General features: G+C 40.0%; 2 protein-coding genes across 3 annotated transcripts in view; one reads left to right on the top strand and one right to left on the bottom strand.

Moving 5' to 3' along the window:
• The window catches only part of LOC139946812 (SWI/SNF-related matrix-associated actin-dependent regulator of chromatin subfamily A containing DEAD/H box 1B-like), a 97,652-nt gene that overhangs the window by 30,599 nt on the left and 49,655 nt on the right, over positions 1-17,398 (top strand). The window lies entirely within an intron of this gene.
• Positions 1-17,398, bottom strand: part of LOC139946807 (serine-protein kinase ATM-like) — a 67,171-nt gene that overhangs the window by 19,518 nt on the left and 30,255 nt on the right. Inside the window, exons 29-45 of the mRNA XM_071944515.1 lie at positions 16,895-17,004; positions 16,458-16,587; positions 15,388-15,699; positions 14,732-14,809; positions 14,190-14,348; positions 13,873-13,999; positions 13,118-13,234; positions 12,497-12,671; positions 11,158-11,302; positions 10,407-10,595; positions 9,511-9,673; positions 7,699-7,789; positions 7,185-7,319; positions 6,580-6,780; positions 5,607-5,718; positions 4,453-4,826; positions 1-25 (exon numbers count right to left, since the gene is read on the bottom strand). The exon at positions 1-25 is cut by the window's left edge and continues 198 nt beyond it. Of these exons, the coding sequence (XP_071800616.1) occupies positions 1-25; positions 4,453-4,826; positions 5,607-5,718; positions 6,580-6,780; positions 7,185-7,319; positions 7,699-7,789; positions 9,511-9,673; positions 10,407-10,595; positions 11,158-11,302; positions 12,497-12,671; positions 13,118-13,234; positions 13,873-13,999; positions 14,190-14,348; positions 14,732-14,809; positions 15,388-15,699; positions 16,458-16,587; positions 16,895-17,004 (2,643 nt within the window). The remainder of the gene's footprint in view (positions 26-4,452; positions 4,827-5,606; positions 5,719-6,579; positions 6,781-7,184; positions 7,320-7,698; positions 7,790-9,510; positions 9,674-10,406; positions 10,596-11,157; positions 11,303-12,496; positions 12,672-13,117; positions 13,235-13,872; positions 14,000-14,189; positions 14,349-14,731; positions 14,810-15,387; positions 15,700-16,457; positions 16,588-16,894; positions 17,005-17,398) is intronic.

Below are 17,398 nucleotides of genomic sequence, written 5' to 3'. Positions count from 1 at the left end.
AAGCACTGACATTGGCTGACTGTTCCTGTAATCAACAATAGATCAGGAATTAGAGTCACATTATTTATTACATTTGGGGTTGAATAAGCAGTGGGACTTAGGTTTTGTCACAAGTGACCGCTTCAATATTGAGCATTTGGGGTTGAACAAAGACAAATTGACTAGAGTGGGATATGAGCCTGCAACCTGCAGATTACTCTGCCAGTTCTCTACCAACTGAGATAGTGTTAGTGGTCTCTCTACTTTGCTAATATCTTTGTTTAGAGTGTGCCAGTCAGAAACCATTATTTATAAAAGACGCTATGAAAAATAGTAAAGCTGTATCCAAATTGCCAGTTCTGGCTACAACTACGACTGTTGCTGAAGCCATCCTAGACTACAACGCATAATGACATGGTAAACCAGCCCTAGCCAGGGCTGCCAATACAGACACAGCCTGATCCACTTAACTCTGATTTACAAATACTCCAATAATAATAATAATAATAATAATAAGACTTGTAATGCGCACATATCCACCCTGCTGGGTGTTCAAGGCGCAGTAAACCAAAACAAAACAAAACAAAAACACAACACAAAGAAAAACAGACACAACAAAATTAGTCATTGAAAACCTGTGACATAAGATAAGTTTTGAGAAGAGACTTGAATTTTGCGGTACAAAGACAAGATCGAAGATTAAGTGGTAGAGAGTTCCAGATGCGTGGCGCGGCTACAGAAAAAGACCTGTCACCCCATGAGTGTCGAGACTTGGGTTCAATGAGGAGAAGCATGGAACTTGATCGAAGATTCCTTGAAGGAGTGTAAACTTGAAGCAGTTCAGAAATATAGTGGGGAGCCTTGCCATTTAGAGCTTTGTGGACAATGAGCATCAGCTTGAAGATGATTCGTTGAGAGATAGGGAGCCAGTGTAGTTGTTTCAGAATGGGGGTGATAGAACAGGATTTTCTAGACAGTGTCACAATGCGAGCAGCAGTATTTTGGAGCCGTTGAAGTCGGGAAATCTGGTTGTTAGGAAGACTGTAGAGAAGAGCATTGCCGTTGTCAAGACGAGAAGTAACAAATGCGTGAATGACCTTTTCAGTGGCACTTTTGTCCAAGTACTTGCGAATCTTACCTATATTCCTGATGTGATATGATGATAAACGAACAATGTTGTTGATGTGTGGCTGAAGTGTCATCGATGAATCAAAAATAACCCCTAAGTTCCAAGCTTTCAGCGAGGGAGCTATCCGAGCATCACCGATGGAGATGTATGGCACTGAAACCTTAGTTAACTGTTGACGTGACCCAAATAAAAGGAACTCTGTCTTATCATCATTTAACTTCAGGAAGTTTTGTTGTGTCCAACGTCGAATCTCTTGGATGCATTTCTCAAGTCTTGCAATAGATGCATTGGCGTTTTCTTGAGAAGATTTAAACGTGATGTATAGCTGAGTGTCGTCTGCGTACACATGGTAATTCAGATTAAATTTGAGGATGATGTCACGAATCGGTAAAGTGTACAGCGTAAACCACTGTGGGCCGAGTACCGACCCCTGTGGCACAGAGTAGTTCAAAACAACAGGGTCGGATATCGCAGTGCCAATACATACATGCTGAGTTCTGTTGTGGAGATACGATTTGCACCATGCTAGGGCTGTGTCCTCTATGCCAAGGTGATTCTGGAGCCGAGAGAGAAGGATGTTATGATCAACAGTGTCAAAAGCAGCACTCAAGTCTAGCAGGACTAGTGCTGTAAGGTTACCATTGTCCATAGAAGAGAGAATATCGTTGCTCACACGGACTAGTGCAGCCTCGGTCCCATGGAAAGGCTTGTATGCTGACTGGAACACGTCGGACAGGTTGAAAGTATGAATGTGATCAGAAATACGTGATGACACTACTCGTTCGATGACTTTTCCAAGATATTTTAAGTTTGCAACCGGTCTGTAGTTTTTGAATATCTCCTTGTCCAGGTTTGGTTTCTTGATGAGCGGCCTGATGTAGGAAACTTTGAGGCTATCGGGGAAACAACCGGAACTGAGAGATTCGTTTACAAGCTTAGTGATGTAGGGTACAAATATATCAATGTTTTGCTTTATCATGGATGTTGATACTGGATCCAGCTCACAGGATTTTGAAGGAGATTTCATAATAACCCTTTGAATCTCAGCAACAGTGGCAGGCTCAAACACAGATAGTCTACACTCTGGTTGAAGATGTGGCAATGTCTGCGGTACGTTGTAAGGGACTGATGAAAATGATGAGCGGATGTCTGAAATCTTGGTGACAAAGAATTTCTGGAACTCATTTGCTAAGTCCTGGTCATTGTAGGTGGATGGAAGGACAGGGGTTTTGGGTTTGAGCAACAACTTACCAATTATCTTAAAGAGCTTCTTTTGATCTCCTGAGGATTCTTGTACTTGAGATGAATAATGGATGATCTTTGCCTGGTTGATCAAATTCCTAACTACTTTACATTGGTTGCGATATTCTTGTCGTTGTATTGCCAATTTGCCATTTTTCCGCCACTTCCGCTCCAGTTGACGACAGATCTTTCTCGCTGTACGAATATCATCATTGAACCAGGAGACTTCAGTTCGGACCTTGACTGATCTCGTTTTCCAAGGTGCGTATTTATCCAAGATGTCACTGACTGTACTCTCATATTGGCTGACATAGGAATCCAAGCAGTCATGATCAACTTCTAGATTTGCTAAATGAGTGCCTATGTCGCGGAACACTTCGGGAGGATTCACATGTTTCCATTGTCGGCTCTTTATAGTGACGGTTGGGACTTTGGGCTTGCACAGACTCAAGTTACACATGACTGCATAATGGTCAGATAATCCAGGTAGAATAACAAAGTTTGAGACAATTGGTGGGGAGATTTCACGAGTTATGACAAGGTCCAGGCAATGACCGAGACGATGAGTCGGCTCCTGGATATGCTGGGTGAGACCAAAAGCTTGAAGTAGATGCTTAAACTGGTTTGCATTGGTGTTATGGATGTCATCAACATGAATGTTAAAGTCGCCGGTGATGATGATTTCCGATGGATGAAGCAGATATTCCAAAATCAAATTCTCAAACTCCCTTAGAAAACTTGAGAAAGTCACATGTTGGCCGTTTGAATCCCTCTCAGGTCTGTATACAATGACAAGGCGAACAGATTTAGAGTTTCCGGAAACTTCAGCATGAAGAGATTCAAAAGTTGTGTACTGGACGTCATTATTTTTCACAGAGACAGATAAAGTAGATCTGTACAGTATTGCAACTCCTCCACCAGTCTTGTGAGGTCTTGGGATGTGATGAAAGTAGTAGCCAGCAGGGGTACACTGACGACATGTTAAGTTGTCGTCTGGTCTCAGCCATGTTTCTGAAACGGCAACAAGGTCCAGATCTTTTTGCAGAACAAAATCCGCAAAATCGTCATACTTGTTACAGATGGACTGTGTGTTTAGAACACAAAGGCTGAGTTGAGATTTGGCAGTAGTCACTGGTACTGGAACAGAAGGGAGTGTAACTTCTGGTACAGGGGGATTATGAACAGTTCTACGGCGACCAGCTTTTTTACCACGATGTGTAGGTCGATAAACAGTGCTGGGATTTACAAAAAGGCCAAGGTTCTGTAATGATAATATAGAGGAAGGCAGCAGAGTTGTAGCACGTGTGGATGGGGCATAGCGGAGACTGAGAAGCTTGTTCCGTGAGTAGGAATTTGCAGAGTTTGGACTAGCTTCTGCTGAGTTTGAGTTATATACACCTTCAGGGCCGGGATTTACAGCAATGTCACCAAAAATCACAATTTCCAAATGAAAAGTGGCTGGGGAGTTGTCATAGTAAGAAATAGGGCATTTCAGATATCTTCGATGGTGGATGAGGCCTAGATGTGTCTTTGGCAGAATGCAAGCACCAGACACAATTGATGCTGATGGAACAAAGCTGACCACAGATGAGTCAGTACAGTACAATGGTCTAGCAAGCAGGGAGAGAATGAAAAGGATACTTACCTCCATTGTCCCCAGATGGGAGAACAATGTCCATGGACTAGGTGGATGACTGCACAGGATGCAGCCACCTAAGTGTGTGTAAGCTTTATACACCAGAATTCTCAGCTGAGACAGTGAAAATTTCTAACAGAAAAACACTATTTTCACAATTCAGATGACTCCAGGATACACAGAAAAAGTCCTGTAGATTCCAGGTGTAGTAACAAATCCAGTTGTATAAGAATAAGAACACAAATTGAGCAATATACTAAGAAATTAGCAAACAAACACAGAGCTGATTTGAGTGGCCGCTGTCAGGCGCTCAGTCAAACATGACCTGATTGGTCAAGAGGAGATCACGTGCCATGTTTAAACATGTAGTAGCAAACTAGTATACAGAACTTAACAAACGTTGAGGTAGAGTTGAACAAAATTGAGGGAATGCAACTGCACATTTCACCTAAAGATTGAAACTTACTCAAGCAACACAGATCCAAAGTCCTCCATCTCAGTAAGGCCCTGTAACCTGGATAACATCGGGTACACACTATAAGCACTCTCCATACTGACATTACATAGCTGCTTGACCGTGTCTAATCGTGCATGTTGCAGGGCCATTTGGAAAGATTCTTCCTCATCATCTCTTAGACATGATAACGCAGTGAATATGGATTGATGATAACCAGTGGATTGAGTCTGATGCGAATGGTCTAGTTCTTGATCCCATTGTCCATTCCTCCATGCTGCTTCATATTGAAACTCAGCCATCTCAGGACCAATGACGACTTGTTCTGATCGTAAACCATGAAGGTACACATTTAGAATGTGGCTTAGACCTTTATTCTGCATCGCCTGCCAATAAAAACAACACAAGATCAATTTAGAAACCCAGGAGTCTAAGGTCCTTTCCAAAAAATTAATTTTGCTTTGGATTAGGCTAAGGCTAGCTTGACCCCGCCGGTTGTTTAACTTGCGCATGCTTTGGGTACACACGCTCAGGGCTTCAGACGAGAGATTGGAGCCTCAAGCCTAATCCAAAGCCGAAGCCGTGGCCTCAAAGGGCCTATGACTCAATGGATCACATGTCTGCAAGGTCAAGGATTGATAAACTGAGTCATCCTGCTGATCAAAACCAGAGTTTCAGTCAATCATAACAGGTACGGAAATATTTCCAGTGTTGTGAACAAAAGTTAAACTAAAAATTGTAATAATCTAACAAGGTTTGCAGTAACACTATGTAATAATCATGAATGAGATGTTGTGATTCTGTAAAGAAATAGTGGTTTAGCAACTTGACGTTTCGATCAGTATGCTCTGATGATCTTCAGGAGAATAGAAGATGATCAGACACTACTAGAAACCACCGGGGCTTTTTTTCAGAACCACCACAATTGAAAGAGAGAAATGATTACATGGTGTTACTGCAAACTTTACTAGAGAGTATGTCCATTGTATGCAATTCTTACCTGTAGGATTCCTATCTATGATTACATGGTGTGACTGCAAACTTTACTAGAGAGCATGTATGTCCATTGTATGCAATACTTACTTATAGGATTCCTATCTATGATTACATGGTGTGACAGCAAACTTTACTAGAGAGTATGTATGTCCATTGTATGCAATACTTACTTGTAGGATTCCTATCTCTTCCTGTCCAGTGTGGGTTGATTTAGAATGAAGTTTCAGATCATACGCACTTAGTGCTTTATCCCAGTCACCTTCATGTTCATACGTGTGGATCCTACAACATACACCAAGTACAAATCAATCAATGAAAGTCGCTTTAAATTGTAGACATTTACTTTCTGCGCACAATTTCATCAAGCACAAAAGTAACCAAGCACAAACAAATTATGCTTAGCATACTATACATTGTCGCTGAGCAGAAATTGTCAAACATGATTGTCTGCTTCAGCAGCTTTATGTTAATGGCCAAAGATCTTTAAATTTGTAGACATTTCTAATTTGTCAGACGAAAGGTCACATATGTACTGAATTAGGAAACAAAACTGACGTTACAGACATCATAAGGAAAATTGAACGACTAAATGGAGAAAAAGCACTGCCTGAAAACAAGACGCCGGATGGACAACAAGACGGATGAAGGAAAACAAGAACAGGGAAACAAGGACAGTGAAAAGGAGAAACGGCAGAAGAACAAGAAGATGAAGGGATGGCATAATAATTGGCATTATCCAGGAATAGTATGGCCAAGCACAGCAATGATTAGTGATAAATAGTACTTTTATACAGTTTTCACTCTTGTACAATTCTGTGTGTATTTGTTAATTGTGTTTGTATGGAAATAAATGTTGATTGTTGAGTTGGCATAGTGGTATCTTGCCTCGCCTTCCACCTCTAGGACCCCAGTTTATATCCCACCAGGGGCACTATGTGAAATGGGTTTTCAGTCCCAACCTGACTGCGTGGGTTTTCCCGGAATAATTCTCTGGGGTTTTCCTCCCACATCTAAAACTGAAACTTCCTTCTTTGTCCTCTCTCCATTGGGTTCTTGGCTAGTACAGTGATGAAGTTTGCTTTTGTACGAGTCCTTGGCTTCACAACCAGAATGAATAAATGAAATGAAAGTGAGCAGACAAACCTTGCACATGTATCAGTGAGTCTTCCAGCTCCACATCCATACACCCCATCAGGTTCACCAATACTACTATACGCCTCTAGCAGCAGACTCTGTATGTTGATATGGGATTCATCAGACAGTACACTGAGAGATTCTATATCTGAAGGTTGATTTAGCGACTGGCTAGAGGGTCTACTAGAACCAATAGATCCTTGCTGGGACCTGAAAATACATACAAAGCAAGGGTTATCTGACTCTGTATGTTGATATGGGATTCATTAGACAGTACACTGAGAGATTCTATATCTGAAGGTTGATTTAGTGACTGGCTAGAGGATCTACTAAAACCAATAGATCCTTGCTGGGACCTGAAAATACATACAAAGCAAGGGTTATCTGAATCTTACTCAGTGAACAGTAGTCCATTACTGTTTTTACTAGTCCACATTTCATCCTAAATTGAAAAGCTCTTATTACTTAACTAGCCGACTGGAGAATTCTGACTGGTCTTTAGGTGTTTTAGCTAGAGTTTGACCCACGGACCACTGAAAGGCAGAACGCTGCAAAGACATACAATGGCCCAGGGAATACAGGTTACAAATAGTTGTATTGATGGATACACTTACCTCTGAACATCACACCATATTTCAGTATATAGTAAACAGGTGAAGTGTGCTCTACAATTCTGTGCTGCTTTAGCTGCTAGCAAGTAGTTGACGTCAAGCCAGAAGTTATTATCCCATGCTGTGCTCTTCCTCCGCCTATGAGAAAAGAAAGGTCAATAAGTCAGCAACATAAAATGTCAATATACTTGCATTTTACTTGGATGACAAGACACTGTAAGAAAATGTCTCCAATAGCTGTAGCTGCAGCACCCAATGCAAATACAGCCACAGATTGTATATGTGTAAAGCTTAGTGCACCAGTTAAAAGCCTACAGTCAAGCTTTATGTTGCTGCGTCAAGCAGAAGTCTTTTTTATCCAGCCAGCAGAATTATGCATTTTACAAGGCAGTATTAAGAGAATTCCATAGTGTGCAATGACATGAAGTTTGACTATGGCAATCAGAGCTGGGATCAATGACCCAAGTCAGATTGTAAACTTCAATTCCTATGTCAAAGTTCAAAGGTCATGACCTACCCTCCTGTTGGTCTTTCTTGTGTTCTCAAGTAGTACATGACATCAAGAAGAGTGTGAATTGACCTTTGACCTAGTTGACTGGAAGACGCATCTGCAATAAACGCATAACATCCAACATGACACACAGGAATCACATCAGCTATCTTTCACTGAGTTTCAATAAGGGAATCAATGTGTGGTGAAGAGGTTTTGAACTAGTAGTATAAAGCCGCCGAGGTCTGGTTCTTGATAACTTTACTGAGACGAAAGCGAGGTAAATTATCAAGAACCAGGCCTCGGCGGGTTTAAACCATTAGTTAAAAACTGATTCAACACATTTTGATTTCCATTCATAAATACCTTTTCGGTCAAAAAACATCAACCCTTTTTGGTCAAAAAGTTAAATAAATGCAAAAATTACAGTTGTTCAATGATTTCTTTCAACGCAAGGCCCCTCCAGCTATGAAATGGTAAGGCCCTCGGGTAAACAACACCTTAAAAGGAGATTGCTGTGCACGTCGCGCGTATCGCGTGATGTGCCACAACTGTTCACGCCGTTGCTCTCGACCAATAGGAATGAAGAAACTGTCTTTTAAGCACAGGTGCAAGCTTGCATGTCACGCCCATGTTTCAACACTTTTTACTGGTGTTATATCATCCGTTCAAACACCCCCACGTGATGCCCTCTCGAACCAATCAGAATGGATAAACTGTCTTAAGTATTTATGAATGTAGTTTCAATATTTCAATGTAGTTTCTTTCAAGAAACATTGGAGTTCAAAAAAGGATTATCAGGGAAAAACCAAACAAATGACGGAACATTTATGAAGCAAATATCATCTGATGACCTACTCAGATATCTTTATATGGGCAATAGCCTTTTCAACCTGTTTGAGAAGATGGTAGTACACAATGTGAACAATTAGTGATAGGGCGCCCTACTTGAAAGACAGCATGTGCATAAGGTCTAAGTTGATTAGGCTGTTGGCTTACCATGGAAGGGGACTGGTGTAGGTGCTCGACTATTACTTTGACAATGACTAGAGAAGACTGTCTCCACACCATGTGATAAAACCTGTCTGAATCTATCAATACCTAGACTCAAGATGTCATAAAATGGTGTCTTACCGTGGAAGGGAACTGGTGTAGGTGCTCGACTATTACTAGTACTTTGACAATGACTAGAGAAGACTGTCTCGACACCATGTGATAAAACCTGTCTGAATCTATCAATACCTAGACTCAAGATGTCATAAAATGGTGTCTTACCGTGGAAGGGAACTGGTGTAGGTGCTCGACTATTACTAGTACTTTGACAATGACTAGAGAAGACTGTCTCCACACCATGTGATAAAACCTGTCTGAATCTATCAATACCTAGACTCAAGATGTCATAAAATGGTGTCTTACCGTGGAAGGGAACTGGTGTAGGTGCTCGACTATTACTAGTACTTTGACAATGACTAGAGAAGACTGTCTCGACACCATGTGATAAAACCTGTCTGAATCTATCAATACCTAGACTCAAGATGTCATAAAATGGTGTCTTACCCTGGAAGGGGACTGGTGTAGGTACTCGACTATTACTAGTACTTTGACAATGACTAGAGAAGACTGTCTCGACACCATGTGATAAAACCTGTCTGAATCTATCAATACCTAGACTCAAGATGTCATAAAATGGTGTCTTACCCTGGAAGGGGACTGGTGTAGGTACTCGACTATTACTAGTACTTTGACAATGACTAGAGAAGACTGTCTCCACACCATGTGATAAAACCTGTCTGAATCTATCAATACCTAGACTCAAGATGTCATAAAATGGTGTCTTACCCTGGAAGGGGACTGGTGTAGGTACTCGACTATTACTAGTACTTTGACAATGACTAGAGAAGACTGTCTCCACACCATGTGATAAAACCTGTCTGAATCTATCAATACCTAGACTCAAGATGTCATGGAATACATAGGGTAAGACTCTCTCTGCAAACTCAACCTGATCAGAAAAACAAAACAATCAAAGAGATGGTTTAGAAATAATGTAGGTGTTGTCACATAGAAATACCGAAGAATCAAAATTTACACCATAAGGTGTTAAAATAAAACAAATTTTTGCCAACACATAACCCTAACCCTAACCCTTACCCTATTATATCCGATGTTAATTTAACATCCAACAAAATTAATTTTGTTTCTCTCCTGGGTACATGTGACACATTAAACACACCAGTTTTGGCAGTATATTTGTAGACCACGGGCAATCCCACGGGCAATCCACAATCAGAAATAGCTTTGTCTCAAGCTTCATTTGATGGTGGAAGCACCGTTTAAAATGTACACTGCTCAGAAACTGATAGCATGCCTTTTCAAATCAAAGTGTCTAATCAGAGGCTTGTTCAAAAACATCCACTGTTATTCAGTTTAGGAAATTGTGGCTGAAAAGACGTCATCCGACATCAAGTGGTGATGGGAAGTCAAACTTGAGTGGCCACTTGGGATGAAGCAAGTCATTGTAAAAGACATTATTCAAATCTTACTCACAAGTATCTTGTATGAATAGCCTTTACTTTCTTGGGATGTGCATATGCCAAATACCAATTTCTAGATACAGACTTGTTATCTAACTATTCTCTTATATATATATTTTTATAGATATATCTTATAGATATTTTGATCAGGGGAAACACATTTCCTGATCATGAGAGAGGAGGGAAGGGTTTGTTGAATACCTTGACAGTACAGATCGGTTGCAACTGAAGTAGAATCTCATCCTTCACTCCACCACTCCGAATCAACGCAACAGTCAGATTCCTCACCCAATCACCATGGTTACTACTAACTGGCTGCCATAGTAACGGATCTCCAATGGTCTTCTCAAAGGAAGCGGCTGAAGGCGGGAGTGCTGGTTTGTGGGTTATCTGTCAATAAATCATAAATATAAGCACTATACCAAAGGCTATCAGGCTGTTCACAATTATCAAAATTTTCACAAAAGTACAGAACGTACACTATTTCAGGACCCCTCCTACCCACCCCTTTCCCTGAAAGCGTACAAAAGAAAATGTTGAATTCTTTTACATTATCTTGAGTTAGTAAGCCCAGAGCCAATTTATTGAACGGATGTAGATAACAAAAGAGTTTATCAATGACTGAGATTGTGTCCTGGGTAATGAATACCTTTCTATTGCTAGGTCTGAACGGCTGTAGATAACCAAAGAGTTTATCAATGTATGAGACCTTTCTCTTGCTAGGTCTGAACGGCTGTAGATAACCAAAGAGTTTATCAATGTATGAGATTGGGCCCTGGGTACTGAATACCTTTAATTTGCTAGGTCTGAACGGCTGTAGATAACCAAAGAGTTTATCAATGTATGAGATTGGGCCCTGGGTACTGAATACCTTTCTATTGCTAGGTCTGAACGGCTGCAGATCACCAAAGAGTTTATCAATGTATGAGATTAAGCCCAGGGGATTGAATACCTTTCTCTTGCTCGGTCTGAACGGCTGTAGATAACCAAAGAGTTTATCAATGTTTTTCTCTTTGTACTTCTCATGACATCGTTGTCCTGAGTTTGTTGCTAGTACAGTCTTTAAGCAGTTGGCTGCGGCTTCTACTATATCAACGCTGTGAATGAAAGAATACACAGGTACATGTAAGTAACGAATTTTGTTTTTTAGGAAGAACAACTGACCAGAGTAGTGTTTAGACCAATAACCTCATGATCATTGATGATGTCTACCAACTGAGTTATCTTGGCCCTCATTACAGCAGTCTCACTATTTTGTTGATTCCTTCATTCCAAGGTGCCAGGAACTAAATGCACATTCCCACACTTCACAAACAATAAACAAAGGGTATCTTTTTGCTAATTGTCACTGACCAGTATCCTTACTAGGTGTACTCCAACATGTGTGATAAATAACACCTGAGAAAACATGGGCTCCATTGGTCATCGAAGTTAAAACAAAATAATGAAAGATAAAACAGGAGCGGGAGACCGTTAATATTAGCTTCATTTGTCTCATGTCTCACTAGTAATTCACGATAATTGGATCGTCTTACTTTGGATCTGAGAGATACTGTTAAAGTAGATGAATCATAATTTGGTTGTCTTACTTTGGATCTAAGAGATACTGTTGAAGTAGATGAATGATAATTTGATTGTCTTACTTTGGATCTAAGAGATACTGTTGAAGTAGATGAATCATAATTTGGTTGTCTTACTTTGGATCTGAGAGATACTGTTGAAGTAGATGAATGATAATTTGATTGTCTTACTTTGGATCTGAGAGATACTGTTGAAGTAGATGAATGATAATTTGATTGTCTTACTTTGGATCTGAGAGATACTGTTGGAGTAGATGAATGATAATTTGATTGTCTTACTTTGGATCTGAGAGATACTGTTGGAGTAGATGAATGATAATTTGATTGTCTTACTTTGGATCTGAGAGATACTGTTGGAGTAGATGAATGATAATTTGATTGTCTTACTTTGGATCTGAGAGATACTGTTGGAGTAGATGAATGATAATTTGATTGTCTTACTTTGGATCTGAGAGATACTGTTGAAGTAGATGAATGATAATTTGATTGTCTTACTTTGGATCTGAGAGATACTGTTGGAGTAGATGAATGATAATTTGATTGTCTTACTTTGGATCTGAGAGATACTGCTGGAGTAGATGAATGATAATTTGATTGTCTTACTTTGGATCTGAGAGATACTGCTGGAGTAGATGAATGATAATTTGATTGTCTTACTTTGGATCTAAGAGATACTGTTGGAGTAAATGAAAGATAATTTGATTGTCTTACTTTGGATCTGAGAGATACTGTTGGAGTAGATGAATGATAACAACATGCCTAGACATGATAGGATCTTTAGCAAACACCTTCAAGGCTGTGGTGTAACTAGCAACATTCTCAGCTTCATCACAATGTAATGCTACTGTAGATAGATTAGGTGCTCCAATGTCACCCAAACATCGACCTGCAGTAATTAGAATAATAATAATCATATTGGCTTCTTATATTGCACTCAAATCCATCACTCATTGATGCAACAATAATAGTCAAGTGTCTGCTTATTACTTGTAGGACACAAGAGTCACGAGCAGGACTCAAACCAACACTCTGCTGAGCAAAAACACAAGAGCTTGTTGGCAACGGTACCCAAAGTATACAATACCAAAACGCATTGGTGCAAAATGGCATCCAGCATCAATGTGACCGAGAAAACTGGTCCCTCGTTGTCGCAACTCTCTCAATACACAGCTCTGGAGCAATTCTATAACTTTTCAGTTTTATTATTATCAAAAATTCCTATCATAATTTTTCAAGTTGTTAATTTGTTCAAGAAAGAACTAAATGAAGATATGAATGATTGTCTTTGATTCCAGTGACTTTTCTGATTACAATGATTTCAATGTTTCTTACCAGCCTCTTCCTTCAGAGATTGTAAGACATCACCCTTGGATCCTAAGACGTGATCTCCAGCCCCACTTATCTTGACCAGTTCAGTTAGGAGATGAATGATGGTTCTATCACATCCTTCTATAAGAAAACGTAACATCATTCATTGTAAACATTTGGATGTCAGGTTGGCTCATTGGTTTCTTTCTCTGCCTTTCATCTAAGGACCCTGGTTTGAATCCCACCTCATACCTGAGCCCCAGGTTTGAATCCCACCTCATACCTGAGCCTTTCATGTGGATTGGGTTTTCAGTCCCTACTTGATTGCGTGGGTTTTCCCCCATTGGGGTTTTCCTCCCACTCCTAAAAGTGAACATTCTCATATTCATCATGTTAGTGGCACCCAAGCTGCTGGGCGTGTAATCAAATAAAAACCAACACTGACACACTGTCATCCCAATTATGTCTTTGTTGACCTTAGTCTGCGACCAAACAATAGCTTTGGCCCCAGGCTGCACAAGCAATACCTAAACATGAACATTTGATGCAGTTTTCTGTAGTTGTTCTTTGTTTGAGTGAAGTTGGTTTATATTTTAGGAATAGGATAATGAACCTAGTATTGGGATGCTGTACCATTATCTCCATCAAGAGGGATGTTCTAAGGCTTTGTCTGAATTAATGGCTTTGACTGTGGATATTGCAAGATTGCTGGATACTCCTATTCTCCAACATCATCACTGAAGCCAATACCCACAGCCATAGCCAGGTCATCTACTAACCTGTACATTGCTGTACCATGATAGCCAACTCTTCTTTCTTTGTAGCAAGTTGATGATGTAGATGTCTCAATCCCTCCAATCTTAAAACACCTCCCTGTTTACCAACCAGTAAGAAATGCTGCACTTCCTGATAGGAATGCAAAAACAATTGATTCAATTAAGGAAGGCTGATTCTGATTCACTAGGATACCTGTTATGCGTGTTTTTATGTCATTTTGTTTGCAGATTACTAAAGTATGTACAACAGGACAGTATGTATAAACTTATCCACAGACATGGAGACAAGAGTGAACCAGTAGTTTTAAGATTTAATTTACCTCCATTAGAGTGAACTCTCCTGCCTCATATTTGACTGCTTGTTGAGCTGTCCTGGCCGGGGCAAGCTTGGCTGAGCCTGGGAATGGATCTAGGAGTTTGAGAGCAGGGGCAAGTTTATCCACATTGTCTATCACTAGAAGGTTGATTAATGACAAAGCCTGGTGGAATAGAAAATAAAGACATCAAGTAGTCATTCACAAAGCAAGCTTGTTTTTGAAACATGATTTTTTTTTAACTAAACCAAAGTCAGCAAAAAGCACAATAAATCTCACTCCCCAGTAGTGAAGATCATTGCTAGAAGTCCCCTGATCCACTCAAGGGATAGACGTCCACTTTTCGCTATCGACTCAGAATAGTCAAGGAGTCAACTTGACCACGGAGTCAATTTAAACATTGTTAAGCAAAAGTTGGCACAAAACCAGTCACAAAGGGTACATATGGCATAGTACGTTGGTTGGTTACCTAATTAGGTAAGCAAAACTGTTTCATGCTTAGTTACTTACTGTGTATTGTTAATGGACCGAGAGGCCTGATTGCTTACCTGATTAGCAACAGCATCATCTGTTTCCATTAATGGTACTAGAGCTCCTATCATCACACATAGATGCTTACCAAGTTCCTGTTAAATAACAAATACAAACCGTTATAAACCCACCAGAATCCAACAGTATACCCTATACAACTGCCATACTTATCCAATTGATAAACCTGCAAAAATTACATTTTAAGTTCTTTTAGGAAGTTTGGTTAAAACCGCGTATGCCATTGGCCGGTCAAAAATTTCAACTTCAGTATTGGGTCAGCCAAATAGCATCGAGTTGACTATGACTTAAAAGAAACTCCATCAATGACCACATACAAACACACTTGTAATCATACGTTAGCGTGATGAACTATGTTAAAGTCTGAAGAATGTTTCATATTAAGCTGAAATATTTCACAATATTACAAGTTTATAAGGAATATCTGACATCCAAAACCCACCGCCAACAAATATATGCTGCCACAGAATATCAATCCGGTGAGATTAGTAGCTTCTTACAAGTAAAATTTGAATGTTGAATATTCCCACACCGGAAACGAACTCTCATATTAAGGGCTATGTATTTGTGTACAGCACAGAGGAAGTGTCTTACATAGAGCTAGTGTAATGGTATACATCAAGCTAATACAAGTTTAGATTTTAACTTAACAAACCTCAGCACAACACTTGAGCGCTGTTACGCAAACATCATGTAATAGATCCACACACAGACCACATAGACGCCCGCCTTCCCCTAGCTCTAACCCCTTGCCTAACTCCTGTCCTTCCTGTAGGCTATGCACTAAGGTATAGATGACATCTTGTAAGACCATTGCCCAAGATCCACCTAATCCACCAGTAGGAAGCTCAGCTAGGAGTAGTGAGATAAAGAGACGATAGGCTAGGAGTATACGTTGCTTCTCATGATAACGATGAGATTTAGAAATCTTGATGTGAAGGGATAACAGAATCTTCTGAATGTTGTCCTGGAAATCAATCAATTAGTGAAAAGAAACATTTGGTTTTATTGTTTTAAATGGTACATCCCAGTCAGGGGGTGGGATTAAGGGGGTAGGGTTGAGGACTGACCCTCCAATTACAGTAGACAAGTATTCTGGAAATCAATCAATCAATCAGTGAAAAGAAACATTTGGTTTGATTGTTTTAAATGGTACATCCCAGTCAGGGGTTGGGATTAAGGGGTAGAATTGAGGACTGACCCTCCAATTACAGCAGACAAGTATTCTGGAAATCAATCAATCAATCAATCAGTGAAAAGAAACGTTTGGTTTGATTGTAAAATGGTACATCCCAGTCAGGGGGTGGGATTAAGGGGGTAGAAATGAGGACTGACCCTCCAATTACAGCAGACAAGTATTCAAAATACTCACAAGAAAACACCTCAAATATATCTGAATATAATCCTACTTTATAAAGTATGAGACCTTTTTCTCTATAAAGCACACTTTTTTCTTTACAACAGCAGTAATAGTTTAAAAGGTGCTGTGGCACAATATGCAGCTAATCAAACCAGGAACAACAACTTTACATCCCATTCAATGTAGCAGCAATAATGGTTGTGTGTTTTGCTTGGTCTCCCTATAGTTTTAAACATAACAATAACTTTAGTTGTGAGGAAAGTACTTCATACAAAAATAAGCAATGGTTTAAAGGGGATGGTTCACCAATAAACCCGTTGCATGAGAAGTCAAACAGTGCCCTCAATGAGGCAAAAGGAACTTACCTGTGTCTTAGCCAGCAGTGTGACCAACGTTAGAGCTTTACTACCAGCATGACATGTAGTTAAGTAATCCAGGGTAGCCTTGATGGTGTAGGAAGTAAAGAATGGTGGATTGGGCTCCGGATCTCTGTCACTAGACAAACAGCAAATACAAAAACTTGTGTTTAAAAGTACAGACAATTATTCAGATACTTGGAATCATTGCAAAGCAGGCCTTTAAGTTAAGAGAAAACTATTGGAAAAATAACTCAATGGAGTTAAACAACAGATACACGCTAATATGGCTCGATAATTCTGAGCCTAATTGAGCCAAACTCTGAGTCATACCTTGTGAACTGAGTTCCATCTCTATTTCCTTCCGAGTGTGGTTCTTACAGCCCACCCATCAGACAGACAGACAAACAAACAGACAGACTGCTTGACTGTTGAGCCATTCCTACCTTGTAAACTGAGTTCCATCTCTACTTCCTACAGAGTGTGGTTCATACAGCATGGCAAGAAGCTCCACTACAATCTGATCTAGATTGACTTGTATCATGCTATCTATTGCCTGCAATGAAAAACACACATTTAATAATAATAATACTTGGTTCTTATATAGCGCATGATCACACCCCTAAGGGGCGTGTACTGGGTGTGGTTCATACAGCATGACAAGAAGCTCCACTACAATCTGATCTAGATTGACTTGTATCATGCTATCTATTGCCTGCAATGAAAAACACACATTTAATAATAATAATACTTGGTTCTTATATAGCGCATGATCACACCCCTAAGGGGCGTGTACTGGGTGTGGTTCATACAGCATGACAAGAAGCTCCACTACAATCTGATCTAGATTGACTTGTATCATGCTATCTATTGCCTGCAATGAAAAACACACATTTAATAATAATAATACTTGGTTCTTATATAGCGCATGATCACACCCCTAAGGGGCG

This window comes from Asterias amurensis, chromosome 14, assembly GCF_032118995.1.
Source record: "Asterias amurensis chromosome 14, ASM3211899v1".
NCBI lineage: Eukaryota > Metazoa > Echinodermata > Asteroidea > Forcipulatida > Asteriidae > Asterias > Asterias amurensis.
Note: the sequence above shows the minus strand (reverse complement) of the source record. Positions and strands in the feature narration are given on the sequence as shown.